Below are 27,189 nucleotides of genomic sequence, written 5' to 3'. Positions count from 1 at the left end.
TGGGTGAGCGTCAGGGGCGCACGGTGTAGCCAGTCAAACAAGAATTGGCTGTAAACCTATGTTACAAATTGGAAAGATATCCACTCTGCATATGAAATACATTAGCATGGCCAGTAGCCTACACCGACACGCTGCCAAAACATGCATAATAGCAGTGTTAGTTTGCTTTTTAGTAAGTTAACCTTAGGTCTTGTACACATAGCCCACGTGCTTGATATGTGTGTGAAATATTGCGCTATTTTCATTTTAATTTAGTACATTAAAATAGGGGGGGGGGGGGACGTTTTAAAATTGTCCTGCTTTCAAAACGTATTCGCAATATTAGCTAAATTGAGCATTAGTTATCCATAGCAATTTCTAAATTATAATGTGTAAATGAATTACATAAGAAATGGCGCAATTTGCTCTAATATATATTGATATTCCTTCCCTGCCTCATCGGAAGAAATAAAAGCCAATACCTGAAAAAGACCTAGTGTTACTCATAAATTCAAGGACCAGAAATTTTCATATGATCCCGGTGCATGTGAGCTATCAATAATGCAATGCGATAAGACCAAACACATTAATGAGACGTAAAGTAAGACTGTGATTTTTATTAAAATTAATTTAATGAAATATCGAATTAATATGGCTAGCGAATATGTGTGTTCATACAGCTACACATACATTTATATATGCACTCATGTGTGCTGCAAATATATCAACAGATGCTCGGCTTGTTAATAATCAGTCTCTCTCCTTTGGTGGTCAGCATAGCGGTGGGGTATTAAATCTGGGTATGACTGTGTTGTCGGGGAGGCGGGGTGGAAAGTGGGCGGTGTTTACTGATGGACAGTTTATATAATGAGCAGCACGGACACGAAGCAAGTATATAAACTGCGGGAGGCGACAAACATTCTCCATTTACGAATAGTAAGCCTGACAAGCAGCATCTCCACTGCGCAGCTATTGCCACTACAAGGAAAGACGCGCGTTTTTGAATGAGCAAAAACACGAGTGGCATCGACACATCAAATGAAATAACATATTGGAGTGTATGCACAAGCACGAAACGAAGGGGGCAGCAAGCTCTGGATACAGATCCTGATATATTTTCAACCTGCATTGCTGGATAACAAGGATTTTCAAAACCTACGCGTGGTTTGGAGTTACTGAGAAGGGGCTCTGCAAACGAGCTCGAAGAAGGATATATTTTTACTTTTAGTTTTTCGTTTATTTTATCTTGACCACTTGGAATAGGAGCGCCTTGAACGGAACAGGTTATATTGAAGGCGACGCACAGCTGCCAAGGAGAAACGGGAAGGATGGCAGCTTGGTTCACCTTTAGCATTGCATTTAGCATAACGATATCAGCGCAGGTAAATTGCAATGCCCTCTGTATTCTGGATCCCGGGAAATGTTTGGGCAAAAAATACATTATGATTGTGTTTTCATTATATGTAAAATGATGTATTACTCGATGCTTTATTTTTTCTTAAGGTTTTGGGATCCGGTGTATTCGAGGTGGATCTTCATGATTTTAAGAATAATAAAGGATTACTGCAGAATGGCAATGCATGCAAACCTGACTGCAGGACTTTTTTCCGAGTTTGCCTGAAGAATTACCAGGCTGTGGTATCACCAGGTGATTGTCTCTTCGGCTCAGTCATTACTCCTGTACTGGGAACGAACTCGTTCAGTGTTGTGGAAGGTGACAGTTTCAGCAAACCTATTCGCCTGCCGATCAACTTTGGATGGCCGGTAAGACACCTGATGCTTGAGATTAAATTCACCGATAAGTAATTAAATATGAAGCCAAACTATAACTTTAAGTTTAAGAATAACTGGCATCTGTTCTGAAATACGTGTCTATTTATTGTTACATTGTTGCCTGCGCTTTTAATTGGTTAACAACGGAAAGCTAGTCGGTTCACAGAAATTATATTGGTAGGTCTGAAAGTAAACAACGACAATATGTATATTTATATATATGTATATATATATATGTGTGTATATATATATATATATATATATATATTATTTTTTTTTATTTTTTTTACAAAACATCATATTTTACATATTCCGAGCTTCAATTTATGTTTTACAGACTCGAATGTTTATTCGTTTGTTTATTTTGTGGGTTACTTTAAAAAAAAAACAATAAAAAAAAAAACATTTTTTTTATTAATTTGTAATTTCTAACTTCTCTTCTTTTAGGGTTCTTTTTCTTTAATTATCGAAGCTTGGCATTCTCCCTCAGCAGACCAACCTGTAGGTAAGTACAGCAAACTTTTCGCCACCAGAGGGTGACATGTCTCCATAGTTCATATAAACAAGGTTCGTGGGGAGTGTTATAAATTACTTATATTGCCTTAATACAACCATCAAAGTGTATTTACGTTTTGAGTAGTTTAGCTTCAGTGTTAAATTAATTGGAATTTCATCAGTACCTATTCACGTTATTTGTTGTTATGTGCTGCATAACACTTTTTTCATTCTTATACTCCAACACAATTGCACTTCCTCTAGTTTATTTTTGGCGTGGGAAAGTGAGCTGGTCTTTGGTGAGAATATTTAAACCTTGCCAAAAACCTTCTGACTGCCTTTCCTGTATTTTACACCTTTTTCTGTTCCGCCCTTTGGAAAGGGAATAATGGTTTGAGAATGTTTTGCTGACATAAAGGAAGAGGAAATTTCAATCGCAGCACACTGTGCACTTGAAAGAAAGGCTTATGGGCTTTGATATGGAGCAAAATGAAACCCGGTATTCAACCAGCTCACCATCTGTTATTCGAATATCCTAGTGAAAATGTGTTTAAGAAGCTGTTCAACACTTTATGCCAATCATTCATGGACATCCACAAATATGTTAGCCATGTCCAGTGGAATAAAATCAGCACGCCATTGGAAAATGCACCTCTAATTTCGTTTGTATTTTGTCCCCTTCTTTACAGAAAGAAACAACACCGAATTATTGATTAGCTATTTTGCCATCAAAAGAAAGTTGGAAGTAGGGGATGAGTGGTCTCGGTATGTTCAGACCGGGAATCAGACAGAGCTAAGCTATTCATACCGGTTCATCTGCAATGAAAATTACTACGGCGAACGTTGTTCCAACATGTGCGCGCCCAGGGACGACCATTTTGGCCACTACACCTGCAACCCTGATGGGCACATATCCTGTCTTCCTGGCTGGAAGGGAGAATACTGCCAAGAACGTAAGCAACCGGAGAGAACAATCTATTGGCCTAATAGTACTTGGGTTTGCTTCAAAACATTACGTTTCTTTAAAAGTTTGATATATTTCAACATGATGGCAGTGCAGCATTTAGATTATTTACATATCTGCCGTGTTACAGTGTGGTGGACACCTCCAATGTCTGGAAACTGGACGTAAACCGTTACAACAGCTGTCCTGGTTTCGTGGGCATGGCAGCATTTAGTTGTGCTTTTCTCGCTTAATCCAAGATGCAGAGTTGTAAAACGAAAGCCAGTGATAACGCGGCCACTATTCATTCACAAGAACGTAGGCTACAAAAGTAATCGTAGATATCACGCGGCATATCTGTTTATCACTGGTGAAGTGATGTGGTGAAATTGTTCCACCTGTCTCCTTCGGGCTACGGAGAGTCCAGTAATGTATCTTAAAGCCTTGATTTTAGTACAATGTGAGTAGCTGGGTAGGTACATAGAATTTCATACATTTGCGTGGTCGAGAGATTCTTAATAGATTAGAGTAACACTAAAATCATATTTGGCACAAATTCTGGGACTGTAAATATATTGCTTATGTTGGCTGTGTTAAACTGTGTCGTACAGAAATTAAGTCGATGCTTGTTGTTACCTTAATGAAAACAACCGGAAACCGACGTACTGCCCTTGTCCTTGCAGCAGACATGTTCAATTTCAGGTTAATTTATAATTACCATGTGTTGTTTCTGAATGTGGCGCCAGGGCAAACCAAAAAAAGCTGTGCCGCTGCCGTCCCATTTTTGCTATTCAGTACCCGGACTATTTACCTATAAATTAGCAAATGAGTGCTTGAGAAACCTCCCCTCTCCTCCATCCATCTCTCAGGTTTCTCCCTCCCTTTTTGAACGCGTGCGGGGTTGCTTAATCCCAGGCTAGCGTTCTATTAGAAGAGCAGCACGCGCCGGGTTAATCGCAGCATTATTATCCGCCACGCGCCACTAAATTGCGGTCTCTATTGTTGAGTGGGAGCGCAGCAGCTGCAAATATGGTTCGCACAGCCTACAAACAACAATGGAGCAGCTGTCCGCTTTTGAGAGCAAGCATCTGCTCAGGGCTAACCAGCCGTTAAACACTAGCCTTGTAACCATGCAAAATCAATGTCACATACAACACAACACGGCAGTAGCAAATTAACAGACTTCCTTAGCATACTTGGATAACAGGTTCGATTCCGTTTCATTTAAATAGAAAAAGGATAACGATGTCATACAAATAAATAAATCGAAGACAGCAAAGCCAGAGCCTCTAAAAAATAAATGTTTAGTATGCTCAGTAGTGTAATGATAACCCAAACGTAAGCAAACCTTTTTTTGAGTGCATGTGTATGGATGACTTGTGGCTTGGAGGCGAAGCTAATGTCTGGTTGTCTTTTACATTATAGCAATCTGTCTTGAAGGATGCAGCAAAGGAAATGGAAATTGTTCCCAGCCAGGGGAGTGTGTGTAAGTATATAAAGTGAATGTTAATTCAGCACTGGATTAACAAATGTAGTTGAGTCCTGTCAATATGAACACATAAATTCATTTTTGATCATTGAATAATTTTTTGCTTGCTTTGGCAATCTATTTGTTCAATAGTCTGCTTTTCCTTGGGTTTGAATTTTCTTTTTCAATATACCAGCATTATTCTTGTAATACCATTCCAGTCCACCACAAGGGCTGACCTAGTTAGAGGATAAACCCTTAAAATGCAACCTTGTTATATCTGCATTTGATTCTTTCTGTTTAATCTGTAAAATACAAGATACTGTCTGTAGCTGTGCACTTTCTTTGAAAGTCTCTTAAAAAGCACTCAGGGAATATATAGAAACTTCACTCAAAAGCATTTGAGGATTTATTGAAACAATGTTAAAAGACTGTGAGCTAATTTCACTGACACAGATTAATCTTAGTACTGGACTCAATTGTGTTTTGTATGGAGAATCTCCATTCAAGATAGAATTTAGTCTATGACTAGGCTTAATCTACTGTGAAACTAGCCCTAGATGTTTTAGAGAACCATTCTGCATACTTTGGGAATGCAATGGTTTCAAGTGATAGTTTAATTTCAGGGTTTAAAAAAAATATTGTTGAAGTTTTACTGCGTATTTTTGATTGCCAGTTTTTATGCACAGTGAAGGATACTTTAGATATTTGCATAAATTTGTGAGGATGTGACAGCTTTACCAAGGTTGCTGTTGGGGAATTCAGGGATTGTGGCCTAGAGCAAGAAAATAAGTTTCAAGTAACTCCAAGAATCAGTTTGCACAGGAATGTTATATTTCCAAGGATTGTACCTATGAACTGATTCATTTTATTGCATTTATTAACAATTACAGACTTAAATGAATGTTTTCGATCGTACTGCCATTTATTTCCCTCTTAGGTTGCATGCACAATAGGATTAAATTCTACCTTTGTAGAATAATCTGCACGTGTACACCCTCTGGAGGCATAACGTCACTAAAAGCTACTTTGGAGCGAGTCAACGTGTGTTTAAGCTTTAGACCACAAACACCAAATGGCCAAATATCAGCAAGTGAAAGGCAGCAAGTTGTCAGAAACGTCTGTAAAGATCTTGAAATATATTATTCAACAGAAAGTGAACTATAATTAGCAGTTTAAGCACTGAACCCTCTTGTATCAGTGCATTGGAGGGACTGGGGATGCTATGGATGTGGGCAATAGAGTGTGCCTTTGATTGCCTGTAATGGGGTGGTGGTTTGTTCTGGCAGGTGCAGGAAGGGCTGGCAGGGAACCTTCTGTGATGAGTGCGAGAAACATTCGGCTTGTCAACATGGCACCTGCGAGCAGCCCGGGCAGTGCAACTGCAAAGAAGGCTGGGGAGGACTCCTCTGTGACCAGGGTAAGGTATCAGTCCCCTTTGCCTCTATGCCCCACCACACTGGAACACATGGGGAAAGCATGGACGTGTGCAGCACTGCACCCGCATGCTACTGTACACTTAGGAGGGATCTGTAATGCATGTGCGCAACTTCCAGTGAATGCTGATGTTACGATTAGTAGTGTATCGTAGTTGTGTTTGAAAACCCACAGTAGAGTAGCACCACAGCTGTCTAGCTTCTCTTGTGTGAAACGCCCTCTGACGTGCCCTGCTGGTGTGTCCGAGCAGATCTGAACTACTGCACCCACCACAAGCCCTGTCGCAACGGAGCTACCTGCATGAACACGGGGCAGGGAAGCTACACCTGCGCCTGCCAGCCAGGGTTCACAGGGGTGGACTGCGAGCTGGAGGTCAGGGAGTGTGACAGCAAGCCCTGCCGGAATGGAGGGAGTTGCATGGTAAGCCCCGGAGGATTCCAGTTTCCCACGGCAACAGCACAAACAGAATTTCCTGTTTTTGTTTTTCGTTCATCTGCGCGAACCTTTTTCCGCCGATGTGAAAGAATGTAAGCGAGTGACCTCCTGCCACGGCATCGCCTCGCTGCACAGGCGCCCCTGTCAAGTGATGCGGCCCCTTCATTTAAACACGATTTCACGGGCATATCCCAAATAGGGCAATGACAGTTGATAAACTGTGAGCCTGCGTAGGATGTTTCACCGTGGGGAAGGGGTTATTCTTAATGGCCGCCTGATTGTTTTCCAGAACCTAGAGAATGGCTACGCGTGCGTGTGCCCTCCAAGGTTCGAGGGGCCGCACTGTGAGCACAGCCTGCTGACCTGTGCCGACTCACCCTGCTTCCACAATGGGAAGTGCCATGAGAAGGACAATGGGAGGAGATACGTCTGTGAGTGCCCCCCTGGATTCACTGGGCTCAACTGTGAGAAGAAAGTGGACAAGTGCACGTCTCTCCCATGTGCCAATGGTACGCAACAAATTCCTCTCCCAGGACATTCTGACAATGGTATTAAATAGAAGCTCTGACCCATTGTCTACAGTTTAAACAATTGCTGGTTTCCAGGCTGTACAATTGCTTCTGCTTGTAGTGAAGACAAGACTATTTCAGCTGTGCTCAGCCTTAAAAGCTGCAGCATTATTGAAATTTGCTACCTGTTTTTCCCCAAAAACAAGAAATGGGTCTGAACCAATTATTCCTGATGACTAACCCTAGAATTAATATCCAAAAAATGCTAGTATGTGGCATTGTTGTTTACTTGTTTAGTTTTTATTTACCATTCTTTATCTAATGGCAACTTGTGTTACTTCTCTGTGTTACTGTTGCTGTTCATTATTCCTCCATATTTATGCACGACAATTTCTAATTAGGGTCTCTACGGAAACAAATGCATAAGCATTCTGTTCTGTTTTAAATGAGATCCCTTGGCATTTCTAATGCTGTTGGTTGTGTTGTGTTGGTCATGCAATGGACTGACTAACATATCTATGTGTGTGTGATATCTATGGTTTCCCCTGCTTAGGCGGCCGCTGCATTCTCCATGGAAACATGCGCATGTGCCACTGTCGGACCGGCTTCACGGGTCAGCACTGCGAGATCAACATCAACGAGTGCGCCCAGAACCCCTGCGCCAACGGCGCCACCTGCGTGGACCGCTTCAACGACTTCAGCTGCGTGTGCCCCCCGGCCTTCACCGGCCGCAAGTGCGACACGCCCCTGGACGTCTGCGCCACCCAGCCCTGCCTCCACGGGGGGACCTGCGCCGCCGGGGGCCGCGGGGACCGGTCCTTCACCTGCGCCTGCCCCGCCCACTACACCGGCCCCCTCTGCCAGTTCTACAACGTGCCTTTGCCCGTCACCCCCAGCCCCACTTCCGGCGGCAAGCCCAGCGACACCTTCCACTGGGCGGCCGTGTCCCTGGGCGTGGGCCTGGTGGTCCTGATCATGCTCCTCTGCATGGTGGCCACCGTCCTCCGTTACATGCACCGGCAGAGGAGTCAGGAGGAGCAGGACTCGGAGACCATGAACAACCTGTCCGACTTCCAGAAGGACAACCTGATACCTGCCTCGCAGCTGAAGAACACCAACAAGAAGGTTGACTTGGAGGTGGATTGTGCGCTAGAAAAAACCAACTACAAACACAACAACTACCACTTGGACTACAAATCCTCCAAGGACTTCAAAGATGATCCATCTCAAGAGGACAAAAATCCCAACTGTGAAAAATGTTTAGAAGAGAAAATACCACTGAGTAGAATGTACAGGTAAGGGGGACAATTTTCTACAAGATTTTTCAATCAGGTTGCTTACTGGATGTAAAACTTAGACTTCACAAGGGAAATATGTTTGGTGCATACGTTGTATTATATAGCTTACATTCCCGTGACTTATCATGATGACTGAATGAGCGGAATTACCTTGTAATATTATCTGTGCCGCGCTGGCTGTGACACAGACTCACACGCACTTACGCATTTGACCTCAGTGACGCAGATTTAGAGAGCACTGGTGCTGGTAGGATCATCAGCCAACCAAATCTTCCACACGGCATTTAGCCCCTTAAACTCTAACCTGTGTTTATGCTTATATGCATAATGTTTTCTTCTCTAATTGTCTCACTTTCTTCAAAATACCGATTCGCCCGATCATTTGCCATTCCCGATTGGGCCTTTCTTTTAAATGGTCAGCTTTTCTAGGAAGCATATCATATTCCCCTGAGTTGTTTGAGTGGTGAATTTGACAACTGTTGAAGTGTGGATGAGCTTGTTTTGTTCGCATTGGTGGACTGCATGTGGTGTTTTTCTGTGTTTTAATGTTAAAAACCTTGTGATTTGTGTTTGCAGTGAAAAGCCAGAGTGTAGGATATCAACGATATGCTCCCCAAGAGATTCAATGTACCAGTCTGTGTTTGTAATAGCAGAGGAGAGGAATGAGTGTGTCATAGCAACTGAGGTAAACACTGATTTTCTTTACATTTTGCCTGTTGTCTGCATGCTTAAACCTGTGGTATTTAACACTGTCTCATTTACAGGAAACAGCAATCATGCATTCTGTCCTTGCAGCATTTTTGGTGGAACAATGAATATTCATGGATATAATGATAATTTATTTATGTAAATCTACAGGCAACTCAAAAATGAGACCAGACAATTTAATAAATTAAATAGAAATGCTATGAGTTTTTAAAAACTCTGAAGCAGTTGTATTCTTAAGGGCTTTTTTTCTTAGTTGTAATAATGTGTAACAATAGAAATAGAAATGAAAACATTTTAAAAAACAATGTTTTATGTAGGCTAGGTATTCATGGACATGTGCATTTCTGAATAACGTAAGCTTAGCAACCTTTGATTTCTCTTAATTTGTCTTTGTCCTGTGATTGAACTCAGTGGTACTGAAAGGAATTCATAAAGTCACGATTGTAATAATAAAAACAAGGATATGAAAGCATAGCCAGTATAGAGAAATAACATTTATAATAACCAGCTATAATAACCAGTATATTTTTTGTTATCATGGGATGCAAGGGTTTCCTTATTCTTATCAGTTATCTTGAATCTCACACATTTCCCTTTCCGCTTTTCTAGGTATAAACTGTGGAAGATATGAAAAAAAAAAAACACTACCAAGGAGGAATATCTTCTGGACTGTTTACAAATATAAAAAGAGACTGGGATTTATTTAAATGGAAATGCTGCTCTTTAAAACTTGATAACTGGAGGGAGCAGTTATCTGCTCTGCGAATGCAATAGGACTTGACCTTTGACCAGGAGTTAGAATGTTCACGAGTGACTAAATCGTGGGTCAGACGCAAGACGTCTTGGACATTTCGCCTCGGGTGGTCATGTGACGGACCCACGGCGATGGGAAGCGACAGGATAACTGCGCACCTACGACAGCGAGCAGATGCCCCGCAAAGCTAAACGAGTTTCCCTCAGAAGATGCCCCGCCTTGGCGTGACGACCAGCGAAACACCGAGCAAGCGACAGCTTACAATACTGTGGGAGGATCTGACCAAGTCTAGTCACCTCCCAGTGCTATGCAAGAATAAAAGGGAAATGAGTTGAATTCTCCAATTTGGGACAAAAAAAAAACTAACTAAACATTTCTTGAAGAAAAAAAAACATACTGGAGACGGTTCATTTTTAGGAGAATGTCTAAGATGCATGTCGACTGTGTAAAATGACTTTTGTTTTTTCCAAACGTTGATAAAGATTGTATGCTGCCCAAATCACAGAGCCTTAAAAATGGGTTTAAGAGCTAAATTGGTGCCCCACTCGTCTTGGATCCTTTGCACAACCGAAATGAAAGGGATTCTTTTTATTCAAAAGGGATTTCGAGAGAAAACCACGGGACCACAATACACAGTGCAGTGCCAGTGGAATTCAAGACTAAGTACAATTACTTATTATGCAACACTGCCCATAAATAAAGACAAAGAAGAAGAGTTAAAAGTGACTATCATACCACGGACTGCCTATAATTAGTACTGAAATTACAGAACCAATAATGTTATTTTTTAAGATTAGCATTTCACTAGTTAATTTAAATATTATGAAGCACTGATCTTTCTATGTTTTATAAAATTATTTTGTATATAATGTATATTTATAAGGGAAAAATGTCTGAAGTGTACATGTTATTCCTTCAAACTGTTTTTAATTTGATGTCTGCAAAAAAATGAATTTATTTTTGTTTTTTGTTTTGATTTTTTTAAACAATGAAAACATTCCTGGTACACTGTTGTTTGTTGGTCTTATTAAATGTTGAGAATGATCAGATAACTGGAGACTGATCGCTTTATCTAGCTTTTGGAAATGGTAAAGGTTCCTTCAGTTAAATCTTATTTTCTGGAGAAGTGGCTTACTGGATACATGGATACAATTTTTCACTTGTCACTTACAGTACAGTAATCACAACCTATGCTGTGGCTGTTCTATCAAAACCATGTGCTCACAATCATACAGAGGTCAGTTTTTTGTCTTTGTGGGAAGAGATAAGGGTTTGTAGAAATACATAATATTTCCTAAATATCTGTATCAATCAAAGTAATCTTACTAAATAATGCCCACAGAAAACAGCTATGATACACTGAAAGTGCATAACACATTCAACTGAAACTAGTATGAATTATAATCCATTTTTAATATTAATGGAAAAGGATTGGGATCACTGTTATTTGAGACTGTGCACCATACACAGAAATAACCTTCAGTGCATTCGATAATTGACCATTTAAAAACAAACTGCCAAAAATCTAGTCCTGCTAACCAGGTTGCATGGGGGATGCTAACATGAATCAATCAAAATGACAGAAATCATGGCTTCTTGAGCTATGCCAAGCTTTTAACACTGTCAACGAACACTTGTCCACGGCAGTCAATGTTAGTGCTCGGTTACTGAGAGGCAATATCCCACCCCTACATTGTCAAGCCCCTCCCACCTCCCCTCCTGTCCATGTACTTTTAAATTAGCTTGAAATTTTAATCCGTTTCCTTGGATACCGGCCCCTTAAGCTGGAATTCTGAAACAAAAACAACCAAGGAGCAAATGATGGAAAAAAGCATCTACTTAACAAAGCCAAGCAGATGCTGTGGGGTGTGACCCCACAGTACGATGAAAACCAGCATATGCCTCCCCTCCAAGTGAGCATGAACTGGAGAACAAGGCCCCAATAAAACACTCCGAGAGACCAGCACCAAGCCCCCAGACACCATTCAGGGTTAGAGTCAACATCACAGCCAAGCGCTCTCTCCCTCTGCATACGACAAAGACACTAGGAGCTCTCCAATGACAGACACAGATGGGGTTTTGAGGTTAATTCAAGGCATCTGCTTACTGTAAGAATCTATCCCACAATCCAGATTTTTATTCTTGAAATTGACTTTTTTTTTTTATTTCCCACTATCGTTATGATCCAGACTTCTTCAATGCTCTTGTTATGTTTCTTTAGTTAAGAAAAAAAAAACTAATAACTCACTTCATACAAAAAGTAATGTGGTGGTTACCGGATTGTTTACCTCACACATGCTTGAAATTGGGCGTTACCTATAACAGGCTCACAAATATCGCAGGGGTCTTTGTTTAAAAACTTCACAACAACACGATCCAAGGAGCTCGGGTTAGCATCGCCTACCCAGCTTGCCAAAAATACCACCTCAGTGTGTACAGTGCTACAAAGAGACATCTCTGGTACTTTTGGAACACATTCTAGAGAAATCAAGGCCTGATTGCACCATTGACTACCCTCATATATACAACCATTTTCATTTTGAAAGTCGGTGAATGCTCATCACAAAACAACTGGCACACACACAAAAAATCGACCAGCACAATACCCCTGAGCATATAATAGACTGCCAGAAAGACCTGCACCCATGCACGTGCTGTGGTTTAAAATGAACACCCTTTAGAATTGATATACCCTTCATGTTGTGCTGTGCAGGCTTTCCACAGATTGGAATGCAAAGTCATTGTCTATCTAGTCAGGGACCATGAATTGTGTGCTTAATTGTGCATAATTTTTTACTTGTTCTTGTATTTAATTTATTGTTGCATAATGATCGTGTCCATGTCCATATCCTTTACATCCCAGACAGAGGATACATACGTGCACCAAATATATACACGCAACCAAAAGGAAGATAAAAGATAAGATATGTAAAGATGTTTTCTACTTACATGCAAATTAACTCAAAATGACTTTTGAATTTAGAGTCTGTAACAATATATGGAACACTGCACTTCTCTAATGTGCAGTAAGAACAAGCCTAATGAGGTCCTGGTCATTAAGCAGTTAACTGACAGCAGGGTGGAACCTCAGAAATTATGTTGCGCATATAAACATGCTATTTTAAAAATTAAAACTGAAATTAATTAATGAGCGAATCTAACACTTGGAGCTGATCACCATCAAATGTGCTAACCAAGGGAATCCAAGTTTTTTTTTTACCAGTCACAGTTGGAGAGAAAAAAAAGACAAACAGTATAAACATATTTTGTGTTTCATCCAGCACCAGGCTAAAACACTGTTATGTTACAATCAGTCATCTGGTAAAAACCTTTGAGTTGCAACCTGCACTGCTACCACAGCAGTGGGTCATCTGCATTCTGGCCCATTCTCTGGCCTTTGGGTTTCAATCATACAGCCAAGCATTTCATTGTATTATAATCACAGCATCCTGTTTGTTACCAAGTGACATCATTTCCTACTTCCTGTCTGATTAAAATGCACAGGGCACTGGCCAACTGTTTCTCACGCATCTCTGTTACAAACTGTGTTCTTGTAGATGCTTCACATAAAGGAAATTCACACACAACAAACAAGGAGTAAATTTTCTTAATATGAATCCTTCTCTTCTTTTTTAAAACCTGCAAATTATGGTATATCCTCCCTTGGGAAAGATAAAATGTACAAGTACATGAATATAAACACTGCTAATCTCAATATTTTCAGGACAAATTACAAACAGATGGGAGAATGTTAATCATCAAACTCCAATGAAACACTCAGCAAAAATTGGAAATTACATTATTCTATGGGGATTCAACAAATGCCTGTGATTTATGTTTACACATTTTAAAACCCTTCTCATTTTCACATTTTTCTGAGGAAATGAAACAGCACTTTGTGAATGGAATAGTAATTTATGAGGGCTGACAGACAATACAGAATACAAAACAACATCATAGATGCCAGCAGAATATTCAGTGACAGTCCAGGATTTAGAAAATTCTTTCCCTTTGTAGTAATACAATTAATTAACACCAGGTGGCAGTAAATAACATTGTTTACCACAGAATATGCTAATATACATTTGTAAATTACTTTCATGTTATGATCGATCTGTAATAAAAGGGACAGATATATTTACTGTCATTTCCCTCATTCATTTTAGAAAACTCCAATTTCTTATTTTCTATATAGAATTTATATAAATCTTCAATTCACAAAAGTACTAAACTATTAAGTAATTTAGTATTTCATGCAAAAACCCATTAAAATTATCAATTATAGCTGATGTCTTTCAGATAGAAGTGTCACAAAAGATATCAGAAATTTGTTTTAAAGCCAGAAATAGGTATGTTTGTTCATACGTTTCTTATAAGATCATATCAAATTTTGCAGAAATGAATAAATCAAGAATGACAGTGGGATAGGGTATGAAAAAGTCAAAGTTTGGAAAGGATAGCCGTAGAATCAATACGCAAGGCATGCGGGTCACAGGAAATAGGCTCTGCTATAGTGGTGTGTGTATTTTACTGAGATCTAAACACGTTTCCAGGTATTTCCAGCCCCAGAACCTGTATAGCTTTTGTTCTGCATCGGTCACATTCCCTTACTTAAATGCACAGCAAAGGAGTCCCGTTTGACAGGTTGTTTTTGGATCAGGTGGCTGTGGCTTTCAAGTGGAGTGCCTTGCATGTTGTTGTTGCAGGTCAACCGTGCTGAGACAATACTGATAATGCTCCTCTCGTTGGTGCTGGTCAAACGTGTGCATCTAAACGGGAAAATCTGCCTGAGCATGAAGGACAGTGCTGAGTTTCAAAGCGAAAGCAATGTAAAATACAGTTTGTTTTTTCAAGGGAACGATTCATCAGCCTTGCTCCAGGGTGCATTCGTCAGATGCAGTGCATGCTTGGTCAAAACCATAACATGATTGTTCTTGCCGAAGGTCACAGAAGGAAGGAGGTAAATAGGCTTCTCAAACTGTCACTCCTTGATGACCAGGCATGATAGCAGCTTACAGAGCAGTGCTAAAGGTATACCTGTGCAAGGTACAGACATTTAAGGAGCTTACGAGTGCCTGTATCTCATGATTCCAGCTAATGCCTCTATTTATAGATAATCTAGTATTAACTGCAGGAGAAGCGCTGTTAAAACTCAAGGATATACTGACAGTGTTGATGCTCTTTTCAAAATGCGCTAGAAAACAATACTGTTATTGTTTTTTTTTCCCCCATCTACAAAATCCCGAAATATTATGGTGGATGTGGAATGGCTTGACGTGCTGAACCAAACATGCTAGCACAGGTATATAAAATCAGACCGTTGAGGCTGATCACAAGGGTCTGTACATCAGGAATACACTCTAGGCTCCCTTGTGGAGTAAATGGATTAACAGTCTGCTGCATGCCAGGACTACTACAAACACTCACATTGGACACTAGAGCAGCATCTCTTGACGTCATGGCCAATCTATATGGGACGACACAGCGTGTTTCAACAGCACATGAGTGGGCATTCCCTTGTTCTTGCAGCATACACGGGCAAAATAGAAACAGTTGTCTTCAGCTGATGTGACAAACATTCTTCTGGCAGATAATATCAGGAAGTTGATTCTGTTAAAAATTAAAAACATCAGGACTGAATACGGTCCATAATTTGCGCATTTTATTAATCAGCGGTCATGAGGAAAAGTTCAGGGATCAACCCGACTGCAGGTCTTAGTGAAGAAAGTTTACTTGATAATTACATTACATTACATTACAGGCATTTGGCAGACGCTCTTATCCAGAGCGACGATAATGCTGAAGCATTGCTGGAATCGAGTGCCTTGGAAGAAACATAAATAGGACTCCCTGATATGTAAACACAATTGTTGCTCTGGATACAGGCATGTATTTCTATCTATCCACTACCCATTATCTATACCCGCTTATCCTGGTCAGGGTCGCAGGGGGGGCTGGAGCCGATCCCTGCATGCATTGGGCGAGAGGCAGAAATACAACCTAGACAGGTCGCCCAACATGTATTTACATTTGTAGTTTAATATGTCACGTAATCGATGGACATAATACTCAGTAAAGAACCCGACGAAATAATAGGCTATATATTTCCAAGTGCCTGGCAAAATCCGTATTTTGTTGTTGTCACTTTCACATCGCTTAATTATGAATCGTATTCATTTTGGTCGGCCTATTCCAATGCTGAAAACACAGACCAATTAGCCTACCTCAGAACATAACACAGTAGAAGACAGCTAACCGCGCCGTGAGGCAAATGGATGCACCTCCCTAAAAAGATGTATCGCCCTTATGGAGCTAATGATAGGATTCAAAGCCATTCAGAACTCGAATTCTTTTGATTTACATCTCTGTTTTCCAATCACTACGAAAAGAGGCGTATTTAGCTAGCTGTCTACACAAATAAGAACGTTATTATTTTTTTTATTTTTTTTAATAACGGTAACGGACAAGTCTCTCATTGGACATATTGCGTCTCAATCCTATTTTTTTCGGTGATGCCATTGGTCTACAACAAGCTGGCCTGATTTGCTTACCACAACAAAAACACGTGCCTCTGCATTTGGACTATAAATACGTTCACGGTCAGGTCGTTACAGCTTTCACATTTTGCTTAATTTTGCTTATGGTTCGTGCGAAGTACGGCACCCATCCTTTGAGGTTAATCGAACATACTACTTCAAAGTCGACGTACTAATGTTTTTACAGTCAGATAATAGTTATTTAGGCTACCCAATTTTTTTCAATAAGAAAAAACCAAAAGACAAACGAGAATACAAATGGTAAGATTGTTGTATTAAAGAAACTTGGATAGAAAATGTTTTAAAGACAGAAAATGCGACAATACCACGTATCGGTATGCATGATACAGGACAAAAGAGAACGCGAAATTACAGCGGAAAAACTGCATTGCGGTTTCGCTTAAATACCATAGAATATAACTATTCTGGAAAAACCTGCTCCTTGACAGTAGGAATCAACCTATAGCACTTTAAATGACCGTAATCTTCGTTCATAAGTATGAACAAAACAACAACTCAAGACATAATGGCTGAGAAAACCAGTTTATGGATATTTGGCTACGGTTCCTTGGTCTGGAAACCGGATTTCAAATTCAAAATGAGCGAAATTGGGTACATCCAGGGTTACAAGAGACGGTTCTGGCACGGCGACAATTTCCACAGGGGAAATAAGGATATGGTAAGACTCATGGCGCTTGTCATTTGGTGCATCTTAGGTAGCAAGCCTGCGAAAATGTACGATGTATGCACTCATGTATTTCATAGCTAGTAAATGTTGACTTTCCTGCTGTTGACGACATGAGTATTATGAATTTTATTGCGTAGGCTATCAATGGGATTACAGACAAGGGAAGCAACAAATCAATCTCCTAGCTTTCCAACGTGTATTGTATTGACTGCATTGCCTAATAAACTTCACCGGTTTTCTTTCCTTTATTTAGCCTGGCAGAGTGGTGACTCTTGTGGAAGATAAAGACGTAAGTCCTATTTATGCTTCCTGTAAATATATAAATAACTGAGCTGACAGGTTTAGGCACCTCAATAAGTGGCTCTGCCTTTTTTCAGTGGCATGTTTTACATCTTGCTATATAACCTAGGAGTAAAATGGTAGCGAAAAGTACCCTTTATAGCCTAGCTTCATATTTCACTCGAGCCATTTAGAAATGTTTCGTAATAAAACCATTTAAACACAGCAGCAACTGGAAGTGTTTATTTGGACTTTTATGTCTGCATTTTTGTTGATAATGGCTTTTGTCATTTTTATTGCAAAAAATGCTATTTCTTGGGTTAAATTCACACAGACTGACTCCTCTGTACAATTTGTAGGCGTGTACTTGGGGTGTGGCTTACGAAGTTAATGGCTCCGAGATTGAAGAGTGCCTAAAGTACCTGAACATGAGGGAGGCCGTGTTGGGTGGGTACATCACCCGGGCTGTAGAGTTCTTCCCCCGGGAGGAGTGCCACCTGCCACACCTGGCCCTGGTCTACATCGCCACCTGTGACAACCCCATCTACCTGGGGCCCGCCAGTCCGGAGGAGATCGCGGCCCAGATCGCCATCTGCAGGGGCAAGACCGGCCATAACATTGAGTACCTGCTCCGCCTGGTAGAGTTCATGAGGTCATACTGTCCTGAAGTTGAGGATGAACACCTGTTTGCCATTGAGGCTGCCACCCTATCACTGATGCCTTACCTGTTGGGATCCAAGCAGGCCATGTCTGCTTTTGCATCAGCCTGAATGTACACTAAATTTAAATGACACATTACTCCAAAACATAAACAGTCATATAAGTCACTGTATTGTGTTTCTGTTATTAGCCACATTTTGTGTCCTTATGCATGTAATAGTAATACAGAACTAATTAGGTACACAACTGTAGACACAACAGTGTTCTATGTTTACCCGAATTGTGCAATAGTAATTACATCCTTTTCCCATCAAATTAGTTAGACGTGTTATATGCAGGTCCTGGAATTGACGTGGTGCCAACTGCAGGTTGCTATATGGATTTATGTTTACATGAATTATCAATACTGTGTGGTGAATGGTAATCTCTTCATTCCTTATCTTGGTGCAGAGTACACATGAATGAATGGGCAGTGGTAATACCTCTAGCATGTATGTTTGTATGTATGATGGTATACATAGTGATGCTGTTCGACAGCTGTCCTTTGTCCTATATTATCTTTGTGGATATTTGTCCTTTGTTGGAAAAGAAAATATTTATTTCTTATTTAATCTCTATTTTTTCATGCACAACATGCTTCAATAAAGTATACATTTTAATTAAGGCCTCTTTCATATCTCTGCACGTGTTGAAAGCTGCTTAAAAGACAAGGGGTTTTTTGTCTATGATTTTTTCAGGGTGGTATAGAGGCTCCTGCATTTACTTGGAAGTGAGGAGGAAATATTACCATAAAGATGACCAACTTGAAACTTGTAAAATATTCTTGAGATAATGTTGCTGATGATTCCCACCCGTTGATGTGATTAATTGAAAATAAAAAAAATAGAAAATTAAATTAGAAATAGGATATAAAAATTCCCAGTACATTCATTTACAAGAAGACTCAACATAGTACTAATTTGGTTGTATAAAGAATGCAAAGCTTTGTGGAACACTATGCATAAATCATTTGCATTAACTTATAGTTGTCATGTATTTGGTGTATTCTGTAAAGCAAATCCTACTCAACCACAGCTTCATTTTGCAGCCAATGCAATGCAAATTCTAAAACTGCCATTTAAATTTTTAATTTTTGAAGTAAGTATATTGAAAGTCAATCATTTATTCGAACCACTAATGTTCATAGCAAACTAACCTAATCGTATTTGTGGGGAGAGGCAGCATGTCCCCTGTACCACTGTCAGGCCCAACTAAGTGCACTAGGTCAAAATATATAGTATAATGTTAGGACTGTCAAGATGCACAGAACATGAGTCTAGAATGGTTTAATTAGTGTGTTGTTGTAAACTGATACCATCTACTGAGCCATGTACTAATTTTGTCTCAAGCATTAAAAAGATACAATTTTTTCTCTTTGATGAGAACTCATAGCAGGAGAGCTTTCCATTTTTCTTTTGTCTGAATAATATCAATGTTTATGACTTTCACAACATTACCCTGAAAATGAGGGAATATAGGATAATTGGGCCTGTTGACACATGAGAACTGCCCTTGACATTTCTGTATTGATAAGAGAATGTTAAGGCACCAGTGCACAAACTTGCAGGAGACCTCAGCTGCTGAACGTACTGTCCTGAAGAGCACACTGCTTTTATGTCATGAGTGTTGTGCGTAACATGGATGGGCAGAGGCAGTCCCCCTCAGAGGGAACTTTGGTCACGTTGCTCGAGCACACGCATGGCCAGCCGTAGTGGTCTCCCATGTGATAACGTGCATACCTCACAGGGGCCATGCGCTTGAGAAAAACGCATTCAGGATTCCAAGAAAACCGTTCTGAACTGGGTGAAGGTTCACAGATGTTAAAAAAAGCATTTAGCAGAGGCACTGGGGAGAAAAAAAAAGAGACAGCATAAAGAACCTGTGGTGCCCTGTTAACTGAAGAAATTAAACAACTAAACAATCAACACAATCAATTTACTGGCACTGGAATGTATTATTCGTCTTCTCTAGAATATCTCTGTCATTTGAGACAAGTGAATTCTGTCATACTACCCGTATTTTAATTACCCATTAAAATAACTCCGTGTTCTGCATGTACAATGAGAAACAACTTTAAACAACCGCAAATATACTATTGCATAGATGATTCTTGTCATCCCTTGTCTTTCTCACTACCCATGAAACAAGCGTTTCAGCTACTGTTAGAACCACTTCCTGAGCAATATGCATGATGTCAAGCCCACAGTCATCTCCTTGGGTTGCTCCACCTATTTCAGAAAAGGTTATTATTTGCATGGCTACCCACATTTTTTAGAGGTCCTTAATGTTTCTTCTCCTCAAAAACTCAGGGCACAGTATTTTCAAATGACCAATCAAGTAACAAAATACATCCATGTAAATCTACAATACAGCCCTACTCTTTCTGAATATGACTAATCACACAGGATGACTATCTGCCAATTTCTGGATTGCTGGGAGATATTGTACTGTACCAAATATTCTGTTTTGTTTTTACCTGTTACATTTAATGACTAGGACTAGGTATTCTTTTCTGTTGTTTAAATGTGGTTGTGATTCTGACATGTAATGTAGCCAAGATAATGTGTATGTTTGCATTGGCCAGCTCTCTCATGTTGGCCATACATTTGGCATGTATACATTTCCATGTAAATGACCTTGTAGGCTACAACTTTGAAAGGGTTGATATAGTGCATACAGGAGTTGGGAGAGGGGGACGGGGGGGACACAAGGCATACAGTTTCAGAACTGTGCTGTAGTAAATAAGGGTTGTGAAATAATCTGGTAGTACAGGGACTTCTTTGCTAAATATAGATTATTTGGAAGAGTAACATGTAGCTGGCTACAAACTGGTTAGGCAGGACTGAACTAGTGGAGAGCAGTTGTCCACGTACAAAAAATGTGAATGTCCCGAAAATTACAAGAGTATTTGGGTGAAATTACTTCTGGAAAATGAGTAGCTTTAATGAAAGAATTAATGAAATAACATCAGATGAAAAAATTAGATCATGGTTCATGGTATTAAAAAGGTATACCAGGAACAAAACATTAATACTGGGTGACTTGGGAATAGTGTACTTCTAATAGTAAAAATTAGTACACAATCAATATGAAAATGCATTTCACTGTACTTAAAAATGTCACTTGAAGATAGGAATTTTTTTCTCAGATTAAATGAAATGGACTAAACACAGATGTCAGAAATCAAACTGCAAGGCACCCCAAAGATCAGCATTTTGTTTACATAATTACATATTTCCTTTCTTTAAATTTTGACATTTCAACAGTCATTTGCATGAGCAATTTATATTCAACAATTTGTTTTAAATAGAAAATTTAGAGCCATGATATGCCTCATGCCTTCTTTTTTCCTGACCGGAAAGCAGACAGACTGCCCACCTTTCATATTGTTTGCTTTGTTCAGACAGGTAGAAAGTAGAGAAGGTAACAGAGAAGTGATCACAGCAGAGAAGGTGCCATCCTCTGCCCACACAAGGGGACTTCTATATTGGATACGGAGAGCAAATTTCCCATTCTTGAACCTTATCTACGCATGCTATTTTGGGGATAACATCAACAGAATTACATTTAGAAAAACAATTGTTTTCATATGAGACCATTAAGTAACCAAATAGCAGACTGTTCTTTAACACGATGGTCTGAACTAGTGGTGTGCAGTTTGAGAATGATTCGACTTGAATGACTCTTTTTACTGACTCAGGGGAAATGATTTGTTTTCTCAGTTGAGTCGTTCATTTTCATGAGTGAACAAATGGGCATTACTCTAGGCTACGGAACAAAATCACAGCTCTTTTGGGGCTTGAGAATAACAACTCTTTTGAATTCTTCTAATTGGGTACATTATCTAATTGTGTTTGTGTATCAGAACGATGCATTGCAATAGTGTAGCATTCATGGGCCAATTTTATTTATCACACCAAAGAACAACTGTCTCCACTCCACTGAACGAGTGAGTCGTGTCTGAATGAATCTTTCACAAACAGTAAAGCCACCTCTGAACGAGAGATTTCAAGGAAGCTACTCTCAATTTTTGTTTTTCATGGGTTGTATAAATGCATCAATTGAATTTCTGATTGTTTTTTTGCATGTATGGTTGAATTCTGGTTTCAGTGTTACACAATTATCACTTCATGTCCCTGCTCTGCATTTGCAAAAACAATATAGTTGTCATCAGGTAGTGAATTGCGTCATCTTCTAAGATACCAGTCAGTGCCACAACATGTGTACAATCTTCAGACAAACAAATGGAGGCTGGGTGGAGCATTATGGCTTAGCGAGTTAGCCTCCAGCCTTGCCCGGAGTGTTGAGTTGGGTGTGGGTACTGCCAAGCGTGAAACACACACAGCGAAGGAGTGGACTGCAGAGAGCTGCTAGGGGGTGATCACTGGGATATCTTAAGCAGGGAGACAAGGGGAAACAGCAAGGTTACTGACTGGCTGTCACTGACTGGCTATAAGAGCCATGGTTACAGAACCGAGCTCAAGTATAGGATTAAAATTCAGCTGCTGTTAGAATCAGTTGCTGGGAAAAAAAACATTGTCTTGAGTGAACATGTTGCTTCACAATGAGAGGGAGTAAAAGGAGGAGCAGGAGTTAGAGTCCTTTTAGACAGCTCTTTTGCTCCTAGAAAATGGTCTCTGTCCCAATTTCTCTATCCCCACACAGTCCCTGCTTGCCTCCCTTGCCTGCCTTTTGCTCATCATGTCTTCCTCTTCACTACTGTCCACCGTTTCTTCTTTACTGTCTCCTTTCCACCTGCCTTCTGCCTCTCCATACCTTACCCTCTCTCTGTCTCTCCTCCCTCCTCCTCTTGGTGGTCTGTTCATCCTTCCTCTTCTTACTGTCCCTTTTTCTCCTCCCTCAGCTGAATTTTCAGGAACATAAACAGCCTTGTAAGTATCAACAGTTGACTCCTTAGGCTGTCCAGACCGCCCGCATGGGGAAGAGCCTGTCTCTCTCAGAGGAGAACATGGCCATAGCATAGCTATAGTTTCTGCCCCAGGGGTCAGCGCAGCCCACAGCAAAAACGGCTGCTGGGATCACATTACTCAAGGCCTGGCTGTCACTTCGTAGCATGGGCCCTATCCTGTTTCCCTCTGCCTGATTGATGTTAGAAAGCCTTGCTCAGGGGCAGCTTCATTTATAAAAGTTGCCGATATCACATGACTGAAATTACAGTCAGTTTCCTTCCTTTTTTCTAGTTTTCATGGTACTCTCAGTCTCTCTCATGTCACTACTGTTTGATGAAGGGCTTCTAGGGACACGCATACACACTTACACACACACGTATACATGCACGAATGCACATGCAGACATTCATGCATGCACAGATATGGAAACAAACGCATATACTGTATGTAGCTTGCGCTATCGCCCAAGGTGAGGTTGATGTCCAGCCCTCCAGGCTTCATGCACAGAGGGAAAACAAAGATGTAGGCCCTGCATGTGAAAGAGAGCTCAGCTGTGCGTGGCAGGCCGGGTTTGAAATGGTACTCTTTCCAGCCAGGCTATGGAAACTGGAGCTAATGAAAAACAGGAGACCTCACCTGCAAAATACAGCAGTGATATGAAGCAAACATTGTAGTTCAGGTGGATGCGGAGGGCTAAATAATTCACAATGTTAATGGAAAACCATAGGAGCAGATTTACAAATCCTCAACAGATTTGTGTATGCATCTGTTCAGTCCAGTTTACTGAGGACTCCAGAGGGTTCATAACCCAGTTCCTCCTGAAGTCCCACTCTGGTTCTGTCCACCCTGGCTTTGCTGCTCACCGGCTTTGGAAGTCTGCCGCCATGTCTCTTTGCTCCAAAATCTTGGATGACGCACCCAGTCTTATGTACCTGTGCTTCCAGTAAACTATGTATTGTTGGAGAGGTAGAGACAGAGAGATGAGGAAGAGAGCCGTAATCCAACAGGTATGACCTTTCATGCAGTTCCAGTGAGACACAGACGTCATTAGAGTGCTCATGTTCTTTCCATACACGTCAAGTAAAATTAAGACCATATACAGTATATGTATGTGTGTAGCTGTGTTTGTATGTACATAATTGGGCCCTTGAATGCAATCACAGTTCGTCACACTTCAAACATTTTATTTTAAGGATGGTATATTTGCTTGTTATATCTGACCCTTTATTACAGCCTTTTCTGTCCTTCATGCCTTAACAAACTGTTCTCCCATCTCTCCCTTGATCCGGATAGCTGGACCCGCAACAGTTCCTGCTTCCCTGCAAGTGTCGTCGAAAGTGTTTATTTTTCTGGTTATTTGACTGCAAATCCAATTTAACATTTTCCCTAGTGCTTATCCTAGTGCTGTTTATCGTCTGCCATGTCATCATTCACAAAGTGGCATAACAGCAATTTCAAAAATGGCAGGACATGTATGATTTTGTCATCTATGTTGTAAGCCGGTTTTGCATGTGTGCGGACTGCATTGGTCTCTAGAATACAAACAACGGTTTGGTGCAGGATGGTGCCTTCCTGTTGATCCTGTTGGCTCCTTTCTGTTTTTCTTTCCTGACTTCAGTTCAGCCACGATGATCAACAGATTAAATCACCTTATAAACTTTTTTTTTTTCTTCTTTCGGCTGTTTCCATTCGGGGTCGCCACAGCGGATCACCCTGATCCGCATATTTGATTTGGTATATGTTTTACGCCGAAGGCCCTTCCTGACTCAACCCTCCCATTTTATCCAGGCTTAGGACTGGCACTACGAATGCACTGACTTGTGCATCCCCAGTGGCTGGGTTTTGGGGCATTGGTCGGGATACGAACCCGGGAAATCACCTTATAAACACTCTCTGATAAATTAGTTTCAGGGACTTGAGTGTATCATAGTAAGTCAGAAAAGACTAAAAATGAATCAACCTGTGGCATGAATCAACCTGTGGTATAACATATTGTATAATTATTTCAATTGATTACATACATCCCAATTTCAAAAGTGCACATATAGTTATGGGTTTCTTTTTATGTTTAAAATATAAAGTCAATAAAAACATCTAAATCTAAAGGGGATGAAGACCTTTAATGACAGCATGTGTGTTTTGTATACACTACACCTCATTTTCCTCTGCTTCTGCTAAAAAAGTATGGCACAAGTCTTTCACCACGGTCTTTATCCCCATATGTTCCCAATCAGCTCCGCCAGCAAGTCAAACCGGTTTCTCTCCACACTGCTGGCAAGAGTATTCAGCACTGAGGGCAAGGTGTTCCCTTCTGATTCCGAGAAAACTCCATTATACCTTGGACTAGTAAAATGCACATATGCTCTGAATGAATGGAACTGTTAGGACTTTCACAAACAGTGAGAATAAAACAAACAGCTCTCATCTTGCAGCCAACGGGGCAACACTGTGTAGTCCCTACGCTTTGTCTGCAGGTCTACTAAGGTTAACTCCCAGGTCTGTAGCTTTCTCGAGGCCTGAAGCAGGAGGTGTTCCATTTGAAGTTTATGCTGATGTGTCTAAGTTTGCATGCTCGCTTGTTGCCAACTCTCATGCTTTGGCACGAGACACATGCTTTCAGGCTGTCTCATGCTTTCGTGCTACCCTAGGACATCTCACACCAAATACAAACACAACAGCTTAAAGCAAAGCCACTCCCTGACAAAACAAATTGTTTCCACACCACTGTGTCTTCATCAGAGATGATTCTGATGAAAACACAGTAGTGCCAAAAACACGTTAATTTTTATTTTGCACCATTAAACTGCTAATGTTTTATCTGTGTTCTCCAGATCTTTTCCTTCTGTAAACTATCGTATCATCATCCTTCATCTGAGAAACACGAGATTAGCCTTTTAGCTGGCCAATGCGTAGTGACCTCCTGGTTGATAGAAATTATAAATCAGCTCACTGGAGAAAATGGGAATGGCTCATGAATATTGTAGAAACTGTCAATTGGCTGTTTGCCTTCGACAGCACACCTTCCCCTCCAGGTCCACAATCTTAATCAACACCCCAACCCAATCCAACCCAGTTAATTAAATAAATTCACTCTTGCCAGCTGACTAAAGTTGGCAACACTGGGTTCCTCCTCAGTCCTAATATCAGCCACCTAATAAACTACATTAGGTGTATATGTGGTGAAATAGTCAAACTACTACAGAGATCATACCAGTTGAAAGTTCCCTCACATTGAGCAGTATTAAGCTCTGGCCTTGACTTGGTCAGACGTTGGCAGAATATATTCACACTGCAAACCAAATACAAGAGCATTTTAATGAGCACACAAAGCCCAATAATTTTTGATGAACAAATCAAGAAAAAGGTCAAAAGGTTGGCAGTGTAGTATCATGGGTAAGGAACTGGTCTTGTAACCTGAAGGCCACAAGTTTGATTTTCGGGTAGGACACTGCCGTTGTACCCTTGGGCAAGGTACTTAACCTGCATTGCTTCAGTATGTATTTAGCTGTATAAATGGATGCAATGTAAATGCTGTGTAGAATGTTGTGTAAGTCGCTCTGGATAAAAGCGTCAGCTAATGCCTGTAATGTAATGTAGGTTTGTTATTTACATTTCACATACATAATAAATAATGGTAATGAATTGTTCTAGTCAAAAACAAGGAGGTATAGTTCCAAACAAACAGTATTGAATACATTACGAACAGCATTGATTAATTTTTTTCATTCATTTTAGGTCTTGTGGCAATGTCAGGCGTATCTTCTTCTGCCGTGTAGAATCAAAACTTGTGGATATTTGTGGATATTCTTCAGCAAAAGCAAATGTTGCATTTTATAAATATATTACCAAATTTACATCTGATATTGGTCCGGCTTACTCTCGTGACACCTAAAAACAGATTTGCAAATCTATTCAAGGCCTTAAATTTAAAAAATTATTTTCAGGCACTTACTGAACAGACTGTATTTATGAATTATGTGACAGAAAGCAATCTTCCCACGCCGACACTGTTTAGTCACAGACTAGGCCTACACCCCGTCTGTTTCCTGTGACTCTCAGGTCCAGTTGCAATTGCTTCGGTGACAGTGCCAAACTAACCTATGAGGTCTTTGTTGCCAGCACAATGAACAGGAAGTAGAGATTTGCATTCTCCTCCAATATGGTAAAGAAAATCTAGAATGTAATCTGAGGGAACCGTGGTTCTCACAAAAGAGCCAATAAACCGTTTGTATCTGCCATGGGTGGATGAAGCTCCAGTGATTCATGCTTTACCACATG

General features: G+C 40.4%; 2 protein-coding genes and 1 long non-coding RNA gene across 3 annotated transcripts; 2 read left to right on the top strand and 1 right to left on the bottom strand.

Moving 5' to 3' along the window:
- Nucleotides 1-871: 871 nt before the first annotated feature.
- LOC135250712 (delta-like protein 4) lies at nucleotides 872-10,851 on the top strand. The gene is made up of 11 exons (XM_064327308.1): nucleotides 872-1,361; nucleotides 1,483-1,743; nucleotides 2,200-2,257; nucleotides 2,937-3,200; nucleotides 4,616-4,676; nucleotides 5,948-6,078; nucleotides 6,346-6,515; nucleotides 6,820-7,039; nucleotides 7,593-8,334; nucleotides 8,914-9,022; nucleotides 9,655-10,851. Exons 1-11 carry the CDS (start codon nucleotides 1,308-1,310, stop codon nucleotides 9,658-9,660), a joined length of 2,076 nt encoding a protein of 691 aa, XP_064183378.1. The 5' UTR covers nucleotides 872-1,307; the 3' UTR covers nucleotides 9,661-10,851.
- Nucleotides 10,852-13,062: 2,211 nt separating this feature from the next.
- Nucleotides 13,063-16,167, bottom strand: LOC135241770 (uncharacterized). The gene is made up of 2 exons (XR_010326106.1): nucleotides 16,024-16,167; nucleotides 13,063-15,409 (listed from the first exon to the last, which is right to left on the bottom strand). It is a non-coding gene; the product is annotated as an uncharacterized LOC135241770 (long non-coding RNA).
- Nucleotides 16,168-16,383: 216 nt separating this feature from the next.
- On the top strand, nucleotides 16,384-18,621 carry LOC135250704 (glutathione-specific gamma-glutamylcyclotransferase 1-like). Its single transcript, XM_064327296.1, has 3 exons — nucleotides 16,384-17,014; nucleotides 17,277-17,312; nucleotides 17,662-18,621. The coding sequence occupies exons 1-3, from the start codon at nucleotides 16,835-16,837 to the stop codon at nucleotides 18,070-18,072; spliced, it is 627 nt and encodes a 208-aa protein (XP_064183366.1). The 5' UTR covers nucleotides 16,384-16,834; the 3' UTR covers nucleotides 18,073-18,621.
- The last annotated feature ends 8,568 nt before the right edge of the window (nucleotides 18,622-27,189 follow it).

The sequence above is a fragment of the Anguilla rostrata genome, chromosome 1 (genome assembly GCF_018555375.3).
Source record: "Anguilla rostrata isolate EN2019 chromosome 1, ASM1855537v3, whole genome shotgun sequence".
Taxonomy (NCBI): Eukaryota; Metazoa; Chordata; class Actinopteri; order Anguilliformes; family Anguillidae; genus Anguilla; species Anguilla rostrata.
Note: the sequence above shows the minus strand (reverse complement) of the source record. Positions and strands in the feature narration are given on the sequence as shown.

Coding starts and splice junctions, on each gene's coding strand:
- LOC135250704 (XM_064327296.1), top strand. CDS start 16,835: ATGAACAAAACAACAACTCAAGACATAATGGCTGAGAAAACCAGTTTA. Junction 17,015..17,276: donor ACAGGGGAAATAAGGATATG/GTAAGACTCATG, acceptor TCCTTTATTTAG/CCTGGCAGAGTGGTGACTCT. Junction 17,313..17,661: donor CTCTTGTGGAAGATAAAGAC/GTAAGTCCTATT, acceptor TACAATTTGTAG/GCGTGTACTTGGGGTGTGGC.
- LOC135250712 (XM_064327308.1), top strand. CDS start 1,308: ATGGCAGCTTGGTTCACCTTTAGCATTGCATTTAGCATAACGATATCA. Junction 1,362..1,482: donor GCATAACGATATCAGCGCAG/GTAAATTGCAAT, acceptor TTTTTTCTTAAG/GTTTTGGGATCCGGTGTATT. Junction 8,335..8,913: donor CCACTGAGTAGAATGTACAG/GTAAGGGGGACA, acceptor TTGTGTTTGCAG/TGAAAAGCCAGAGTGTAGGA.